Source organism: Cetorhinus maximus, unplaced genomic scaffold (genome assembly GCF_964194155.1).
Source record: "Cetorhinus maximus unplaced genomic scaffold, sCetMax3.hap1.1 HAP1_SCAFFOLD_531, whole genome shotgun sequence".
NCBI lineage: Eukaryota > Metazoa > Chordata > Chondrichthyes > Lamniformes > Cetorhinidae > Cetorhinus > Cetorhinus maximus.
In genome coordinates, this window is record NW_027596473.1 from 78,593 (window position 1) to 96,923 (window position 18,331).

At 53.7% G+C, this 18,331-nt stretch overlaps 1 protein-coding gene across 1 annotated transcript in view; it reads left to right on the top strand.

The window, feature by feature from the left end:
• LOC144674000 (ras GTPase-activating-like protein IQGAP1) overlaps nucleotides 1–17,985 on the top strand; it is a gene marked incomplete at its 5' end in the record, with an annotated part of 96,018 nt that extends 78,033 nt beyond the window's left edge. Inside the window, 6 exons of the mRNA XM_078535574.1 lie at nucleotides 3,412–3,499; nucleotides 4,116–4,328; nucleotides 6,996–7,162; nucleotides 8,502–8,627; nucleotides 15,801–15,909; nucleotides 17,559–17,985. Of these exons, the coding sequence (XP_078391700.1) occupies nucleotides 3,412–3,499; nucleotides 4,116–4,328; nucleotides 6,996–7,162; nucleotides 8,502–8,627; nucleotides 15,801–15,909; nucleotides 17,559–17,672 (817 nt within the window). The remainder of the gene's footprint in view (nucleotides 1–3,411; nucleotides 3,500–4,115; nucleotides 4,329–6,995; nucleotides 7,163–8,501; nucleotides 8,628–15,800; nucleotides 15,910–17,558) is intronic.
• Between the last annotated feature and the right edge of the window lie 346 nt (nucleotides 17,986–18,331).

Consider the following 18,331-nt stretch of genomic DNA (forward strand, 5'->3'; position numbering starts at 1 on the left):
TCTGTTACTCAGTTGGCCAGTCTGTATTGTATCTCCATGTACCCACCTTAGTTACATATCCCTTAAGCCCCCTTGGCCCAACAAAAATCTGTCAATCTCTGTTTTGAAATATTCAAATAATGGCCTCGACATTTTTTTTGCTGGGGGGGTGGTGGCAGGGGAGAGAGTTCCAGATTCCCGCTCCCCTGTGTGTGTGTGAAGTGCTTCCTGACATCACCCCTGAATGGGCCTGGCTCCAATTTTAAGATTCTGCCCCCTTGTCCTGGACTCTGCCCCTCACCCCCCCAATCCTGACCAGAAACAGTTTCTCCCTGTCGACCCCATCAGATCTTTTATGTTGACCTTAAATACCTCAGTTAGTTCACCCCTAATGTTCTAAACTCAAGCTGGTACAAGCCCCTTCTTATAATTTAACCCTTTGAGCCCCAATGTCATTCTATGGAACCTGCACCATCCTCCTCCAAGGCTTAATTGTTATGATCCCTGCTGAAGTTACCACTGGGCAATCCTGATCCAAGAGTGGAACCCAGCTTGATGGACCCTAGCTTTTATTTGTTTGTTCAGTAGCTGCTCTCCACACATGTAAACAGAGTCATTGGAGTCAGCTAATGAACTTTTAACAAAAGAATATAATGTTTATTTAACAAGAAAAGATTAACTATATTACAATACTACTTCACCCACAACTATACCTTTACAGATATTTACAGATTTGTAAGGATAACACAAGTTACAAAAGCTATCTTATACTCTAATGTTCACAGTAAGTACACAGCCCGTGTAAAACAATCGGCGACCTGTAGTCAGACACATCACACTCTGAAACCAAGTGACAGATGCCACCCCAAACAGATGCTATGGATCTCTCCTCAACTCTCCCCATTCGCTTGTTACACTGTAAGCCAACCGGTCTAGACCGTAAGACATAGGAGCTGAAATTAGGCCATTCGGCCCATCGGGTCATCTCCGCCATTCAATCATGGCTGATAAGTTTCTCAACCCCATTCTCCCGCCTTCTCCCCCTAACCTTTGATCCCCTTACCAATCAAGAACCTATCTATCTCGGTCTTAAATACACTCAATGACCTGGCCTCCACAGCCTTCTGTGGCAATGAATTCCATAGATTCACCACTCTCTGGCTAAAGAAGTTTCTCCTCATCTCTATTCTAAAAGGTCTTCCCTTTACTCTGAGGCTGTGCCCTGGGGTCCTAGTCTCTCCTACTAATGGAAACATCTTCCCCACGTCCACTCTATCCAGGCCTTTCAGTATTCTGTAAATTTCAATCAGATCCCCCCTCATCCTTCTAAACCCCATCGAGTATAGACCCAGAGACCTCAAACGTTCCTCATATGTTAAGCCTTTCATTCCTGGGATCATTCTTGTGAACCTCCTCTGGACCCTCTCCAGGGCCCAGCACATCCTTCCTGAGATATGGGGTCCAAAATTGCTCACAATATTCACTGAACTCTGTCTTTCACATGAGGGTTTCCAATTTCCACTCCCCAAGAACTCGCTTTGGAATCTTCTCCCAAGCTGACGCTTTCTCTCAGACACATTCTGCAAGGGTCCAACTCCAGGGTTTTGAACTCTCCCTCTGGTGATCCTCCCCACCCTGGATCACCACGTGCATTCAAACTTCCTTCCACACACACTCTCACTCTCTCCGACTCAGCCGTCAACAGTACAACATTTCTTCATGTGCCCATAGCAAAGAGTTACAGACCTTCAGTTGTCTAACTGGATCTTCTGAGTCTTTATTGCTTTGAATCTGCTTCCTACGGCTTTTGCCTCTTTAAATTTGAAGCTTGGAGCCTTCCCCTGCTCCTCACTTTTAACTTCACTTAACAAGACCTTTACCAGGTTCCTGTCCTTCCTTTGACTAGAAGGTCTTCTTGGGACTTTCTCCTGTTCCACTCCACTGGATTTGGGGGCTTTCTTCTTTAGCTTGGAACTTGCTGTCTGTCCCTTTGCTCCAGTCTCTCTCTGGCAGCTACTTTCAACCAGCTTTGGTATGGGACTGGCTATTTGTCCCTTCTAGGTTGCTTCTGCCTGGCAGAGGCTCCCAACTGAGCTCAAACTGCTCCCTCTTTAGTTTTGTGTGGGTGGGGCCTGCCTCTCTGGACCCCTGTTGCTAGGCAATAGCACAGTTTTTTTTTCTACTCTTGTGTTTGCTTTAATCTCATAAAACTCTCATTAGAAATGCAGGCACCTTTTTAAAGTGAAACTAAAGCTCAACTTGACCTTTTCTTGACTCTCAAATACAGAAATACAAATCAAACTTAAACTTTAAAGCTAACACTCATTCCTAACACCCACAAATACAAAAATGACTTACTTGGAGCTGTCTCTATTTCCTAACCATGTTTAGCTAAAGCAACAGGGTCTAGCCACATCCACCAGCAGAGAGATGAGGGAAGAATTGAAAAGACAGTTGCCCTTTGCATACCTCACGCCGATCTTGCAGACACTTGGGATTGGTTCTTGCACTGTGATCCAGATTTCGGAGATTTAGTACAAGAGGCATGTATGTGCCAGAGTGCAGGGACTCAGTGTATTTATGTTGTCTAATAATAAGTGAGGTAGGTCACGATCAGTGTTTCAGAAACCTTGCAGAATCCTACAGCATTGAGGGAGGCCATTTGGTCCATCGTGGCTGTGCTGGCTCTTTGAAAGAGGTCACCAATTAGCCCTACTCTTCCACCCCTCTCCCCCGACCTGCTCTTTTCCCCCCCCCTGTATCCCTGCAAATCTTTCCCCTTCGAGTATTTATCCGATTCCACCCCCCCTTTTGAAAGTTCCTATTGAATCTGCTTCCACCGCCCTTTCAGGCAGCGCCTTCCAGATCACAACAACTCGCTGTGTAAATAAAAAACAAATTCTCCTCATCTCCCCCTCTGGTTCTTTCCCCGATTCTCTTCAATCTGTGTCCCCTCTGGTTACCGACCCTCCTGCCCAGTGGAAACAGTTTCTCCTTATTTACTCTGTCCCAAACGCCCTTCCTGATTTTGAACGCCTCGATTCAATCTCCCCCTTGACCTTCTCCGCTCTAAGGAGAACAATCCCAGCTTCTCCAGCCTCTCCACATGAACTGAAGTCCCTTCATCCCTGGTCCCATTCAGGGTAAATCTCCCTCCGCACCCTCTCTGAGGCCCTCGACATCCTTCCCAAAGTGCGGGGGTCCCGGAATCAGACACAGTACTCCAGCTGGGGCCAAACCAATTTTTATTAAGGTTTGGATTAACCTCCCTGATTGTAATAGAAAACATCGGACGGTTTGAACATTATTTTTTCGAGGCTGCAAATCTCTCTTCCTATCCTTGGGCTCTGCCAGCTTCTACTCAAAATAAATAAAGCGTTTAAAACGAATGGGAAGGATTCATGTTTTATCAACCTGCTTCTGTCATTTTAGCACCAAGCAGTTAATCGTCGACGTAATCAGAGCGCAAACTGGAGACTCGTTGGTCGAAATATTACAGACGTCAGCCTCAAAGGATCAGGTAAGGTCCAGCAGGTTGGGGGGGAGGGGGTGAAGGAAGGAGAGGAAGGAAGAGGGGGAGGGGGGGTGAAGGAAGCTTTGGAGCAGATCCTGAATGCCTCAGTGGGCACCTACATGGCCTGACGTGCCGAGGACAATTGGGGTTCAATGTGTTGAGCCAGTGGAGTTCGGTGAGAGGTATTGGCCTCAGTGCGCCCCAAACCCCCACAATCGGGTTGGAGAGGGGACGAATTGGCTAGGGGTTTCCTGCTTCTAGCTGCTATCCCGTGTTGCCAACAGCTAAGGGCAGCCTCCTGCGATCTTCCCCCCAACCCACCCCGTATAAATGTCAATACTGTTCCCGGGCAAAGTGGCAAAAAGGGTAACTGGAATAGAGCGGTGTTGATGCCCTCAGCAGGCTGCTTCCCAGTTATTGAGTCCGCCGGTAAAGAGATCGGCTCACTGTGTCACCCCAAGGTTGACAAGCCAGCCAGAAGGGAAATGGCTGTGCGAAGCTCTGTTTGCTCCGATGTGCTTGTTCCCCATCACAGACTGGTCAGGCGGTGTGTGCGCTTGGAGTCAGTGTCTTCACTCTGGACAGAGTTTACCTGTTTGTCTGCTTTTCCCCTGTGGTCTAGGTGGCAGACCACCGCCGCCTCGTTCAGAAGCGAGCACTGCGTGACGCGCGCACTCCAGAGAAGCTGAAGCGGAACCAGTCCCTGGTCCTCGACAGCAGCCTGTCGATCGAGGAGAAGAAGAGGAAAATCGTCCGGAGCCTCAGGAAGCTGGAGGCCGTCGGCCTCGTCCGTGCAGCCAACGATTACCAACAATTGGTCAATGAGATAGCCAGGGTGAGAGAACGGGGGAAACCTATCCTCAGCACAGTTGCTGAGGCCTTGGGCTGGGTGAGGGAACGGGTCAGTGTTGCTGTCCTGTCACCCGTGGGACTGTTCAGCTTGATAGAACCAGGAGTACCTCTTGTCTGACTGTGTAAACTCAAAGTGAGTTTACCTGGGTCCAGTGACATTTCGCCCGCTAAAGGGTGTTCCACAGAGACAAAACTGACCATAATCAAACAGCCCGTAGGCCGTCATAGCCCAAAGAATTCATGCATCAAATAGACATATAACACATTCGAGTGTATCCCAGCTAATGTGCCTGTCAGTTTGGTGCTAAGTGATAGGGATGATTGGAGAGGGATTTTCTCTGTGCGAGTTAGTGTTTCATTAAACAAGTGTATGATTTTTCTGAAGCCAGTGCACAAACAAAAAGCTGAGACAGTGTAGAGGGAGCTTTACTCTGTATCTAACCCCGTGCTGTACCTGTCCTGGGAGTGTTTGATGGGGACAGTGTAGAGGGAGCTTTACTCTGTATCTAACCCCGTGCTGTACCTGCCCTGGGAGTGTTTGATGTGGACAGTGTAGAGGGAGCTTTACTCTGTATCTAACCCCGTGCTGTACCTGCCCTGGGAGTGTTTGATGTGGACAGTGTAGAGGGAGCTTTACTCTGTATCTAACCCCGTGCTGTACCTGTCCTGGGAGTGTTTGATGGGGGCGGTGTAGAGGGAGCTTTACTCTGTATCTAACCCCGTGCTGTACCTGTCCTGGGAGTGTTTGATGGGGTCAGTGTAGAGGGAGATTTACTCTGTATCTAACCCCGTGCTGTACCTGTCCTGGGAGTGTTTGATGGGGACGGTGTAGAGGGAGCTTTACTCTGTATCTAACCCCGTGCTGTACCTGTCCTGGGAGTGTTTGATGGGGTCAGTGTAGAGGGAGCTTTACCCTGTATCTAACCCCGTGCTGTACCTGTCCTGGGAGTGTTTGATGGGGACAGTGTAGAGGGAGCTTTACTCTGTATCTAACCCCGTGCTGTACCTGTCCTGGGAATGTTTGATGGGGACAGTGTAGAGGGATCTTTACTCTGTATCTAACTCCGTGCTGTACCTGTCCTGGGAGTGTTTGATGGGGACAGTGTAGAGGGAGCTTTACACTGTATCTAATCCCGTGCTGTACCTGTCCTGGGAGTGTTTGATGGGGACAGTGTAGAGGGAGCTTTACTCTGTATCTAACCCCGTGCTGTACCTGTCCTGGGAGTGTTTGATGGGGACAGTGTAGAGGGAGCTTTACTCTGTATCTAACCCCGTGCTGTACCTGTCCTGGGAGCGTTTGATGTTGGATATGCTGGCGACAAGTGATGGAAACTCTTCCCTTTCCCAGGACTACACTCCCCTTAGAGCGCAAAAGCTCTTGAGGACTGTAACTTGCTAACCGTTAATGTGAATCATGGACTAATTTGTTCGGCTCCCTTCTCCCCTGGGGAGATATCTGCCCTCCCTTCAGTGCGGCTCTGTGGTAGCAATCAATAGATCATAAAACCAGCATTCCAGTGCTCTAAAACACAGCTCCTTGCAGCCGTTAGCAAATGTGAAGCATATTTGAATGTAAGATGTGTTTGACTGAAGCCTCCTTGCCAAACTTGTAAGCTACAGGAGCAAAGGACAGAATTTGAGGAGCTGTATGGCCGTATATTTTATTGAAGTACATTTTCTGACAAACATTCACGGTCCACAGTGTCTGGATAAACAAGATGCCGTGTAGCTGGGTGGCATTAATAGGGGCTGCATTTGCCCCTGTGCTAAGGAGGGGGACATCAGCCGTTTGCAGGGTCTCAACTAAGCCCAGCGGGGAAATGTTTGTGGGCACCGAGCAAAGGCTGTCATGATGCCCCCCGCAGTCGAATACCCACTCCACTGTCTAGCGCGTGAACAGTGGCCCCTTGTGCAACGCGCTAGCCGGTGGAGCAGCAAAGGTCCAACGCTGATATAAAAACAAAAAACTGCGGGTGCTGGAAATCCAAAACAGAAACAGAAATACCTGGAAAAACTCAGGGGGTCTGGCAGCATCGGCGGAGAAGAGCAAAGTTGACGGTTCGAGTCCTCGTGACCCTTCGAAGGGTCATGAGGACTCGAAACGTCAACTTTGCTCTAACGCTGATAGTTGAGCATTCTTCCATCCCCCCTCAAGCGGAGCATTCGCGCCAGCACAGACTGGCTGATCTGGATGGCCTGTGTTCTCAGGTGTTTAGAAGAATGAGGGGTGACCTCATTGAAACATATAAGATTCTGAAGGGAAGAGAGACCGAGAGGTTCCTTCCCTGGCGCAGCCTCAGGGTAAGGGGCTGACCGTTTGAGACTGAGATGAGGTTGAAATGTATTATGAATCTTTGGAATTCTCTACCCCAGAGGGTGGTGGTGTTGCTCCATCGTTGAATATATTTGAAGGGTGAGACGGACAGGTTTTTGGTGTCTCGGGGAATTAAGGGATGTGGGGGAGTTGGCAGGAAAATGGAGCTGAGGCCCGCGGTCGGCGATGGTCATATGGAATGGCGGAGCAGGCTCACCGGGCCGTGTGGTCTCCTCCTGCCCCCTGGCCGGGTTTCTGTGTGACGCGTTCTGTGTAACTCTGGGGGAGGGCAGGCGAGATCTCTGCCTCACCCTCCGGTGTCTCCGTTCACCACAGGACATCCAGAATCACCGGCGGTACAGGCAGCAGCGCAAGGCCGAGCTGACCAAGCTGAAAGAGACGCTGCACAGAATGAACTCCAAGACGGCCTTTTACGAGGAGCAGATCGACTACTACAACCAGTACATCAAGACCTGCCTGGACAGCCTGGCAACCAGGGGACAGTAGGTATCTGGCTGCTCACGTGGCAGGGTTTAACGTGACAACGTGGCACCCCAACAGTGTCATCCGGTGTTTGTTCGTAGCCGGAGCCCAGGCCCTCCAGTCACAGCTGGCAAAGTGCTGGCAGTGCGCAGCAGGTCAACAATGAGGTGGTGATGGGGGGCAGGGGTGTGGGGCAAGGTGGGGAGGCCTAATGTCAAAGTTCAAAGCTAATACAAAAGGTCAAAGGCTGGAAATCTGCAATAAAAGCTGGAAGCGCTCAGCAGGCCAGGCCGCGCCTGTGGAGAGGGAAACAGAGTTAGCGTTTCAGCTCTGTGACCCTTTCTCGGAACTGGGGAATATTAGCGCTGTAATGGGTTTGAAGCAAGCGCAGTGGAGGGGAAGGTGTCTGGCTCTGCGCTGTGCCGCTGATCTCCGTCTATTGGAGTCTGCGACTGGAGCAGAAATTCGATATACTAAAACATTGGTTTGGTGAACACCTTCATTCAGTCCATAAGCATGACCCTGAGCTTCCAGTCTCTTGTCATTTGAATTCTCCCCCCAACCTCTGCCCTCGGCCTCCAAAACTGTCCCAGCGAGGGTCTGAAGAATGTCACTGCGCCTTTGGATCAGGCAGTTCCGGACTCGACCAGCCGTTTCAGATCTTTATTTTCACAGGCCTGGCGCTGCTAGTAATGATCCTGTTGCCCTTTAAGCCTTAACCGCAGACCCTCGGCTGTGCCCAGCGTCGCAACCGAGGCCTCATCCAGTCCCATAAGACATAGGAGCAGAAATTAGGCCATTCGGCCCATCGAGTCTGCTCCGCCATTCAATCATGGCTGATAAGTTTCTCAACCCCATTCTCCCGCCTTCTCCCCGTAACCTTTGATCCCCCTTACCAATCAAGAACATATCTATCTATCCTGGCACAACACTTGCCAGCCAGGGCAGGCTGTGGGGTCCGAGTCTGGCGCTCGCTTCTCCCCCCCTCCACTCAGTGCCCCGATTGCCATCCTGGCTCAGGTCGGCTAGCTGGGGCGACACACCATCTCCCTGATCGCATCTGGGTCACGGCGATTGGCCTCTCTGTCTTGCAACACCGGGCGATTAACCCGCTAAACCGCGAAGGGGGCGTTCCCGACGCCCCTAAACGCCGCCTTCGGCCCAGCGATGGAAAGGTTTCCGAGACCCGGTGCAGAGATCGCCCACTTTGAACCGCCCCCTCGTCCTTGATTATCGAGTCAGCCTCCTCTCGGGGTGGGTGGGGGGCAGGAGGGGGAAGCGTTTGTGCCTGCCCAGTCCAGGCTGGTGGCACTGGCTGTGGCCGTCAGTCTGTGAATAACCCTCTTGTGACCTTGGCAGGGGCCCCGGGAAGAAGCCGGCAGAGGGGAAGGGGAAGAATAGCAAAGTCCCGTCCCTGAACTACACCGCCGCTCGACTGCAGGAGAAGGGGGTGCTGCTGGACATCGAGGACCTGCCCGTCAGCCAGTAAGTCAGACCGATTTTAAAAAAAAAACTTATATCACTTTTTAAAAAAAAAAATCCCTTCCAGTGCCTGTAAGTGGCGAAGGAGCAGAGCGTGAACTTTGGAGACAGGGTATCGTGGAGACACAGGGCGGGGGTGTGATCAGTCGCTTCTCTCTGAGGCGGCCTGACACAGTGCGATCCCAGAGAGGCCGGTGGGTTAGAAAGAGGCGGCGTTCTTCCACACCCTGTGTATATCTGAGTACAGGTCAGAGACCGAGGTCAACTGAGACACGTCAGTCGGTGGCGCTAATGGGTCTCGGCAGTGCAGAAACCGGTGTTTAAACCTGTACAGCCGTTTATAGCGGTGGGTATTCCGTCTTAAATCCGGATCCATGGTGAACCTCGACTCTAGTTGGCTCCTCATGCTACAATGTGATCTATAGGTAGAGATTACTCCCTCTCCCCACCCCCCACAAGAAAGATAAATGAGTATATTGTGGATTTGCGTTGTGTGGTCATGCGTCTCAGTGGGTCGCGCACTCTCACCGCTTGAGCCATAAGGTTGTGGGGTCAGCGCTGCACACAGACAGACAGACGGCTCGGGTCATTATCCGATCGCTGTTCGTGCCAGCGCATCGGCTGCCCTTTCCCGACATTCCCAGCACGCGAATGAGGAGCGGGAGGAGGCCGTTCTGCCCCTTCGGGCCTGCTCGCAATCCGTGGCTGGTCTGATGGCGGCCTCCACTCCGCGTTCCCGCCCGCCCCCGATAACCTTTTGTCTCCCTTGTTGGTCAAGAATCCCATCTCCCCCTGCCCGACCCAGCCCCCGCTGCTCTCCGGGGGGGGAGAGGGTTCCACAGACCCACCACCCCCTGAGACAAAAAAAAACTTCTCCTCATCGCCGCCTTAAATGGAAGATCCCTTATTTTTAATCTGTGTCCTCTAGTTCTAGCCTCTCCCACAAGAGGAAACATTCTTTCCAGACTCTGTCGAGTCCCCTCGGGATCTTATATGTTTCAATAAGATCACCTCTCGTTCTTCCAAACTCCGATGGATAGGGGCTCAGCAGTGTCCACGCTTAAAAAGTACTTCATTGGCTGTAAAGCGTCTTGACACCTCCTGAGGCTGTGACTGGTGCAATAGAAATGCAAACTTGATTATTGCTTCACCTTGGTTGGCAAATGCTGGCGTGTGTCTGACTTCTCACCACGTGATCCACCCTTGAACTGAATCCAATATACTCCAGTGTCAAATCACATGGTAATTCGAGCTTTGCCAACAGAAAGCAGTTCAGATTTCACCTTGAACAAACCTATTAAATGAACGCTGTTCCTTCAGATGCATTGGTCTCACCCTTCTCGAATAATCTTGTTGCCGTACCTAGTTGCTAAATCGACCCAAAGTCGTATATCAACCTCCTTTCTCGCTGAATGGTTTCAGCTGTTGCACCTTGTCCTGTGAAAGGAAACCTACCTAAACCTCTACCTGCTCTCCCCTGAGTCTGTGCCCTGTCCCTCTACCTGCTCTCCCCTGAGTCTGTGCCCTGTCCCTCTACCTGCTCTCCCCTGAGTCTGTGCCCTGTCCCTCTACCTGCTCTCCCCTGAGTCTGTGCCCTGTCCCTCTACCTGCTCTCCCCTGAGTCTGTGCCCTGTCCCTCTACCTGCTCCCTCCCTGAGTCTGTGCCCTGTCCCTCTACCTGCTCCCTCCCTGAGTCTGTGCCCTGTCCCTCTACCTGCTCTCCCCTGAGCGTGTTCCCTGTCCCTCTACCTGCTCTCCCCTGAGCGTGTTCCTTGTCCCTCTACCTGCTCTCCCCTGAGTCTGTGCCCTGTCCCTCTACCTGCTCTCCCCTGAGTCTGTGCCCTGTCCCTCTACCTGCTCTCCCTGAGTCTGTGCCCTGTCCCTCTACCTGCTCTCCCCTGAGTCTGTGCCCTGTCCCTCTACCTGCTCTCCCCTGAGTCTGTGCCCTGTCCCTCTACCTGCTCCCTCCCTGAGTCTATGCCCTGTCCCTCTACCTGCTCTCCCCTGAGCGTGTTCCCTGTCCCTCTACCTGCTCCCTCCCTGAGCGTGTTCCCTGTCCCTCTACCTGCTCTCCCCTGAGCGTGTTCCCTGTCCCTCTACCTGCTCTCCCCTGAGCGTGTTCCCTGTCCCTCTACCTGCTCCCTCCCTGAGCGTGTTCCCTGTCCCTCTACCTGCTCTCCCCTGAGCGTGTTCCCTGTCCCTCTACCTGCTCTCCCCTGAGTCTGTGCCCTGTCCCTCTACCTGCTCCCTCCCTGAGTCTATGCCCTGTCCCTCTACCTGCTCTCCCCTGAGCGTGTTCCCTGTCCCTCTACCTGCTCCCTCCCTGAGCGTGTTCCCTGTCCCTCTACCTGCTCTCCCCTGAGCGTGTTCCCTGTCCCTCTACCTGCTCTCCCCTGAGTCTGTGCCCTGTCCCTCTACCTGCTCCCTCCCTGAGTCTATGCCCTGTCCCTCTACCTGCTCTCCCCTGAGCGTGTTCCCTGTCCCTCTACCTGCTCCCTCCCTGAGCGTGTTCCCTGTCCCTCTACCTGCTCTCCCCTGAGTCTGTGCCCTGTCCCTCTACCTGCTCTCCCCTGAGTCTGTGCCCTGTCCCTCTACCTGCTCTCCCCTGAGTCTGTGCCCTGTCCCTCTACCTGCTCTCCCCTGAGCGTGTTCCCTGTCCCTCTACCTGCTCCCTCCCTGAGCGTGTTCCCTGTCCCTCTACCTGCTCTCCCCTGAGCGTGTTCCCTGTCCCTCTACCTGCTCCCTCCCTGAGTCTGTGCCCTGTCCCTCTACCTGCTCCCTCCCTGAGCCTGTGCCCTGTCCCTCTACCTGCTCTCCCCTGAGTCTGTGCCCTGTCCCTCTACCTGCTCCCTCCCTGAGTCTGTGCCCTGTCCCTCTACCTGCTCCCTCCCTGAGTCTGTGCCCTGTCCCTCTACCTGCTCCCTCCCTGAGTCTGTGCCCTGTCCCTCTACCTGCTCTCCCCTGAGTCTGTGCCCTGTCCCTCTACCTGCTCTCCCCTGAGTCTGTGCCCTGTCCCTCTACCTGCTCTCCCCTGAGTCTGTGCCCTGTCCCTCTACCTGCTCTCCCCTGAGTCTGTGCCCTGTCCCTCTACCTGCTCTCCCCTGAGTCTGTGCCCTGTCCCTCTACCTGCTCTCCCCTGAGTCTGTGCCCTGTCCCTCTACCTGCTCCCTCCCTGAGTCTGTGCCCTGTCCCTCTACCTGCTCTCCCCTGAGCGTGTTCCTTGTCCCTCTACCTGCTCTCCCCTGAGTCTGTGCCCTGTCCCTCTACCTGCTCTCCCCTGAGTCTGTGCCCTGTCCCTCTACCTGCTCTCCCCTGAGTCTGTGCCCTGTCCCTCTACCTGCTCTCCCCTGAGTCTGTGCCCTGTCCCTCTACCTGCTCCCTCCCTGAGTCTATGCCCTGTCCCTCTACCTGCTCTCCCCTGAGCGTGTTCCCTGTCCCTCTACCTGCTCCCTCCCTGAGCGTGTTCCCTGTCCCTCTACCTGCTCTCCCCTGAGCGTGTTCCCTGTCCCTCTACCTGCTCTCCCCTGAGCGTGTTCCCTGTCCCTCTACCTGCTCCCTCCCTGAGCGTGTTCCCTGTCCCTCTACCTGCTCTCCCCTGAGCGTGTTCCCTGTCCCTCTACCTGCTCTCCCCTGAGTCTGTGCCCTGTCCCTCTACCTGCTCCCTCCCTGAGTCTATGCCCTGTCCCTCTACCTGCTCTCCCCTGAGCGTGTTCCCTGTCCCTCTACCTGCTCCCTCCCTGAGCGTGTTCCCTGTCCCTCTACCTGCTCTCCCCTGAGCGTGTTCCCTGTCCCTCTACCTGCTCTCCCCTGAGTCTGTGCCCTGTCCCTCTACCTGCTCCCTCCCTGAGTCTATGCCCTGTCCCTCTACCTGCTCTCCCCTGAGCGTGTTCCCTGTCCCTCTACCTGCTCCCTCCCTGAGCGTGTTCCCTGTCCCTCTACCTGCTCTCCCCTGAGTCTGTGCCCTGTCCCTCTACCTGCTCTCCCCTGAGTCTGTGCCCTGTCCCTCTACCTGCTCTCCCCTGAGTCTGTGCCCTGTCCCTCTACCTGCTCTCCCCTGAGCGTGTTCCCTGTCCCTCTACCTGCTCCCTCCCTGAGCGTGTTCCCTGTCCCTCTACCTGCTCTCCCCTGAGTCTGTGCCCTGTCCCTCTACCTGCTCTCCCCTGAGTCTGTGCCCTGTCCCTCTACCTGCTCTCCCCTGAGTCTGTGCCCTGTCCCTCTACCTGCTCTCCCCTGAGTCTGTGCCCTGTCCCTCTACCTGCTCTCCTCTGAGTCTATGCCCTGTCCCTCTACCTGCTCTCCCCTGAGCGTGTTCCCTATCCCTCTACCTGCTCCCTCCCTGAGTCTGTGCCCTGTCCCTCTACCTGCTCTCCCCTGAGCCTGTGCCCTGTCCCTCTACCTGCTCTCCCCTGAGTCTGTGCCCTGTCCCTCTACCTGCTCTCCCCTGAGTCTGTGCCCTGTCCCTCTACCTGCTCCCTCCCTGAGTCTGTGCCCTGTCCCTCTACCTGCTCCCTCCCTGAGTCTATGCCCTGTCCCTCTACCTGCTCCCTCCCCGAGCCTGTGCCCTGTCCCTCTACCTGCTCCCTCCCCGAGCCTGTGCCCTGTCCCTCTACCTGCTCTCCCCTGAGTCTGTGCCCTGTCCCTCTACCTGCTCCCTCCCTGAGTCTGTGCCCTGTCCCTCTACCTGCTCCCTCCCTGAGTCTGTGCCCTGTCCTCTACCTGCTCCCTCCCTGAGTCTGTGCCCTGTCCCTCTACCTGCTCTCCCCTGAGTCTGTGCCCTGTCCCTCTACCTGCTCTTCCCTGAGTCTGTGCCCTGTCCCTCTACCTGCTCTCCCCTGAGTCTGTGCCCTGTCCCTCTACCTGCTCCCTCCCTGAGTCTTTGCCCTGTCCCTCTACCTGCTCCCTCCCTGAGTCTGTGCCCTGTCCCTCTACCTGCTCCCTCCCTGAGTCTGTGCCCTGTCCCTCTACCTGCTCTCCCCTGAGTCTATGCCCTGTCCCTCTACCTGCTCTCCCCTGAGTCTGTGCCCTGTCCCTCTACCTGCTCTCCCCTGAGTCTGTGCCCTGTCCCTCTACCTGCTCTCCCCTGAGTCTGTGCCCTGTCCCTCTACCTGCTCTCCCCTGAGTCTGTGCCCTGTCCCTCTACCTGCTCTCCCCTGAGTCTGTGCCCTGTCCCTCTACCTGCTCTCCTCTGAGTCTATGCCCTGTCCCTCTACCTGCTCTCCCCTGAGTCTGTGCCCTGTCCCTCTACCTGCTCCCTCCCTGAGTCTGTGCCCTGTCCCTCTACCTTCTCCCTCCCTGAGTCTGTGCCCTGTCCCTCTACCTGCTCTCCCCTAGTCTGTGCCCTGTCCCTCTACCTTCTCTCCCCTGAGTCTGTGCCCTGCTGTGCTACCAGTTTCAGAGACCTCCCGGTACAGGTTTTCTACCAGTACCTGTGTTGGGCTTGGTGTGTTTGTGCCAATTGGTCACTGTCTGTTCTTTAATGGAGACATGTTGTTGCTGAACTTAAATGGGTCATTGGTACCTCACGTGAGTTCAGAAATATGCTGTGCTGTAAAGGGACCTTTCGATACACAGTTTGTAACAGCCCCTGGGCCTCTTAATTTCTTCCAATCAACTGGGTCAAAGTTGAAACTGAGCACGTTTAGACCAGTGGGAATGCGTAGCGTCATGTTAATGGCTGGGTTATTATTCCTTTGGAAACCCTCACAATAGCAACAACTTGTATTTATGTGAAATATCCCAAGGTTCTTCACAGGAGCATTGTCAGACAAAATTCAACCCCGAACCACGTTAGGAGATGCTAGGACATCGTTACACAGGCTAAGGCACAGCAACAGACCAATTCCCAGCCATGCCGGTGTTAATGCTGCATTTGACACTCCTTTTCTCATCGAAATCTGCCACTTGGTCAAGAGGTTTGTTTCAAAAGGCTTCTTAAAGGAGGGGAGAGAGAGAGGGCGGAGAGGTTTAGGGAGGGAATTCCAGAGCTCAGGGCCCCCAGGCAGCTGAAGGCACGGCCGCCAATGGTGGAGCGATGGGAATCGGGGGATGTTCGAGAGGCCAGAATTGGATGAGCGCAGAGATCTCGGAGGGTTGTGGGGGGCTGGAGGAGGTTACAGAGATGGGGAGGGCTGTAGGGGCTGGAGGAGGTTACAGAGAAAGGGAGGGTCGTAGGGGCTGGAGGAGGTTACAGAGATAGGGAGGGGTGTAGGGCTGGAGGAGGTTACAGATATAGGGAGGGGTGTAGGGGCTGGAGGAGGTTACAGAGATAGGGAGGGGTGTAGGGGCTGGAGGAGGTTACAGAGATAGGGAGGGGTGTAGGGGCTGGAGGAGGTTACAGAGATAGGGAGGGGGTGTAGGGGCTGGAGGAGGTTACAGAGATAGGGAGGGGTATAGGGGCTGGAGGAGGTTACAGAGATAGGGAGGGGTGTAGGGGCTGGAGGAGGTTACAGAGATAGGGAGGGGTGTAGGGGCTGGAGGAGGTTACAGAGATAGGGAGGGGTAAGATCAGTGTGAGTTTAATAAACAATAATGAAAATTTAAAAATTATTCTTCCACATTACTATACTCAGTCATTTGTGGAGAAGCTGGTGTGGACACTTAGAGAATGCTAACATCTTCCAATTTAAGCAAAGTGTCCATTTTAAAATTCTCATCTTTGTTTACAAATTCCTCTGTAACCTTGAGCTTCTCTAGCTCTATGGCCTCCTCCGAGATCTCTGCGCTCCTCCAGTTCCGGCCTCTCGAGCATCCCCCGATTCCCATCGCTCCACTATTGGCGGCCGTGCCTTCAGCTGCCTGGGGGCCCTGAGCTCTGGAATTCCCTCTCTAAACCTGTCCATCTCTCCTCTCCCGCGCTCTTCTCTTTCTCGCACTCTCTCTCTCTCTCTCTTGCTCTCTCCTTAAAACCGACCTCTTTCACTGAGCTTTTGGTTACCTGTCCCTAATGCCACCTCATTAGTTTTTGTTTGCACCTGGTGAAGCATCTTGGGACATTATAGGTGCTCTATAAATACAAGTTGTTGTTGTTACTTCCCTGTCTGGAATTTGGACGTGAATCTGATCGTCTGGCGAGACTGAGTGTATCGTCTGTGCTGTATAAACCGGGCGCACCAAGCTTGCTCTGTTGGCTGCTGATGTGACCTTCTGATGCCAGTTTTGACTCCTGTCTCGTTGCAGATTTAGGAATGTGATTTTTGACATCGTGCAGAGTGAGGAAGCGGGAGCCTTTGACGTGAAGGCCAGGTTCATGGGCGTGGACATGGAAAAGTTCCAGCTGCGGTACCAGGTGAGATCTGTACCCCACTGCGTTCACCCAGCGGACGTTTCGCAAGCGGGAGGCCAGGGGAGTACCAGGGGAGAAAACTTGGGGCGGGGGGGGTGGAATCGACCTGAGGGTCTGCGTTGTGACAGGTGAACTTACTGCTGGAGCCCACTTAACGCGAGACTCTGTCTGCACTGTGCTCCAGCACTCAGTGTGTCCGAGGCCTGGCACGTCTCATCGCGTGCCCTCGCCTGCTGTCAGCAAGCGGCGCTGTGCGATTCTGGGCAATGTAGGAACGGGAGAGGAGGCTGCTCAGGCCCACGAGCTTGATCCATCATTCAGTGAGACCAGGGCTGACCTGTGGCCCCTAACTCCATCCACCCACCTTTGCCCCTTATCCCTTAATACCTTTGGATAACAAAAACCTATCAATCTCAGATTTAAAATTAACTGATCCAGCACCACTTGGTGTTTGCGGAAGAGAGTTCCAAACTTCTCCCACCCCTCGTGTGTGCAAATGTTTACTAATTTCACTCCTGAAAGACCTGGCTCGAATTTTTTAACTTGCTGCCCTAGACTCCTCGACCAGCAGAAATAGTTTTTCTCTCTCTCTCTCTCTCTCTACACCCTGTCAGTCCCCACTAATATCCTGGAAACTTTGATCAGATCTCACCTGCTTAACCGTCTAACTTCCAGGGAATACAACCCTAGTTTGTGTAACCTCTCCTTGTGGTCGAACTCTTCAAGTCCAGGATGATTCCTGAAAATCTGACCTGCACTTCCCACAAAGGCCAATATATCCTTCCTTAGGTATGGTGCCCAGAGTTCTCCAGGTGTGGTCTAACTAAGGCTTTTCGGCTGGCTGTTTGACTGGGGATAGCATCACAGTTGAACCTCCTCCTGTTACCGGTGTCCAAACACATTTCCAGCAGAAATCACTGGATGGATGGATGGATGGTTGGTCAGGGGCTGGAACACGAGCTGACCTTTCTTTGCCTTGTCTTTGACTCCCTGGTCCAGGGCTGCCCCGTTGCTGCTAATGGCCACCAGCCACCTCGGGGCAAGTCCGAGACCGATTTCTGGGACCTTTCGGTCCTGGTTCACAGCGGCTGGTGCACTGACCCATCGAGCAGGAGGCTGTCAAGATTCTTGGTCGCGGTTTGTTACAACCGAGCGTCTCGCTCGGCCATTTCGGAGGGCATGTAAAAGACTCAGCCACGTGGCTGTGGGTCTGGAGTCACGTGTAGGCCAGACTGGGTAAGGACAGCAGATTTCCCTCCCTCAAGGGACATTAGGGAAGGAGAAAGGACTTGGTGTACTTTGACTTTTTTGCAGTGCTACCTCTGTGGCTCCCCTTTCCCGATTCCCATCGCTCCACCACTGGCGGCCATGCCTTCGGCTGCCTGGGGGCCCTGAGCTCTGGAATTCCCTCCCTAAACCTCTCCGTCTCGCGCGCTCCTCTCCTTAAAACCGACCTCTTTGACCGAGCTTCGGGTCACCTGTCCTAATTTCTCCCCCCCCCCCCCCCCTCCCCGCCCCGTGCTGAATTTTGTTTGCTAACTTGCTCCCGTGAAGAGCCTCAGGATGTTTCACTGTGTTTAAACCACCCCCCACCCCCTGTGTAAATGCAAGTAACGTCGATGTGGGATTTCTCTTCTCTTCGTCCCTGGCAGGATCTACTCCAGTTGCAGTACGAAGGTGTGGCTGTGATGAAAATGTTCGACAAAGCCAAGGTCAATGTCAATCTCCTGATCTTCCTGCTCAACAAAAAGTTCTTCAAGAAATGACAGAGGAAGGATCCCTCTCTCTCTCTCTCTCTCTCTCTCTGTGTCCCCCACCCCGGCCATAGTGGAATGCTGCTTTTTCCTTGCAAGTTTGAAACTTGTGCTTCTGCTGTGCAGACACAATCAGCCACCGACACGAAGAGGTAGTAGAGTAGAGTACCTGCGGCAAGTGTGTGAGTGCATTTATTTATATACGTTTTATGCTTCAGATCAACCCTGAGACTGGATTACTTAGGAATCTCACTCCTCGCTGACACTTAATTTCCCCATAATCAGGCTCTTTTACAGAAGGTTCCGTGTTGGATCTGGTCATTCGGTGCCCAGTGGACTGCGTGGAGTTACCCGGGGACATCTCCGTGAGGCCGCGGGGTCTGGTGTGGGCAAGGGCTCCGACAGAGAGCGCCTGCGCAGGACCAGGGACTCCCTGTCCCCCCCCTCCTCCACCCCAGGCGAGGGCCTCCCAGTCTGTACTCCGGGCTTCTCCTGGGGTCTATCTAAACTGGGCTTGCGGGGGGGTGGGGGGGGAGGTTTGCAGAGTGAAAGATGGCTCCCAGACCCCCTGAGCTATGGTAATCCAGCCCAGGCAGCTCTGTTCCATTTGCACTTGTTTCTCGTTTGCTGGGTTTTTTAAAAAAAAAACCTGTTTGCGGACGAATCCTAGC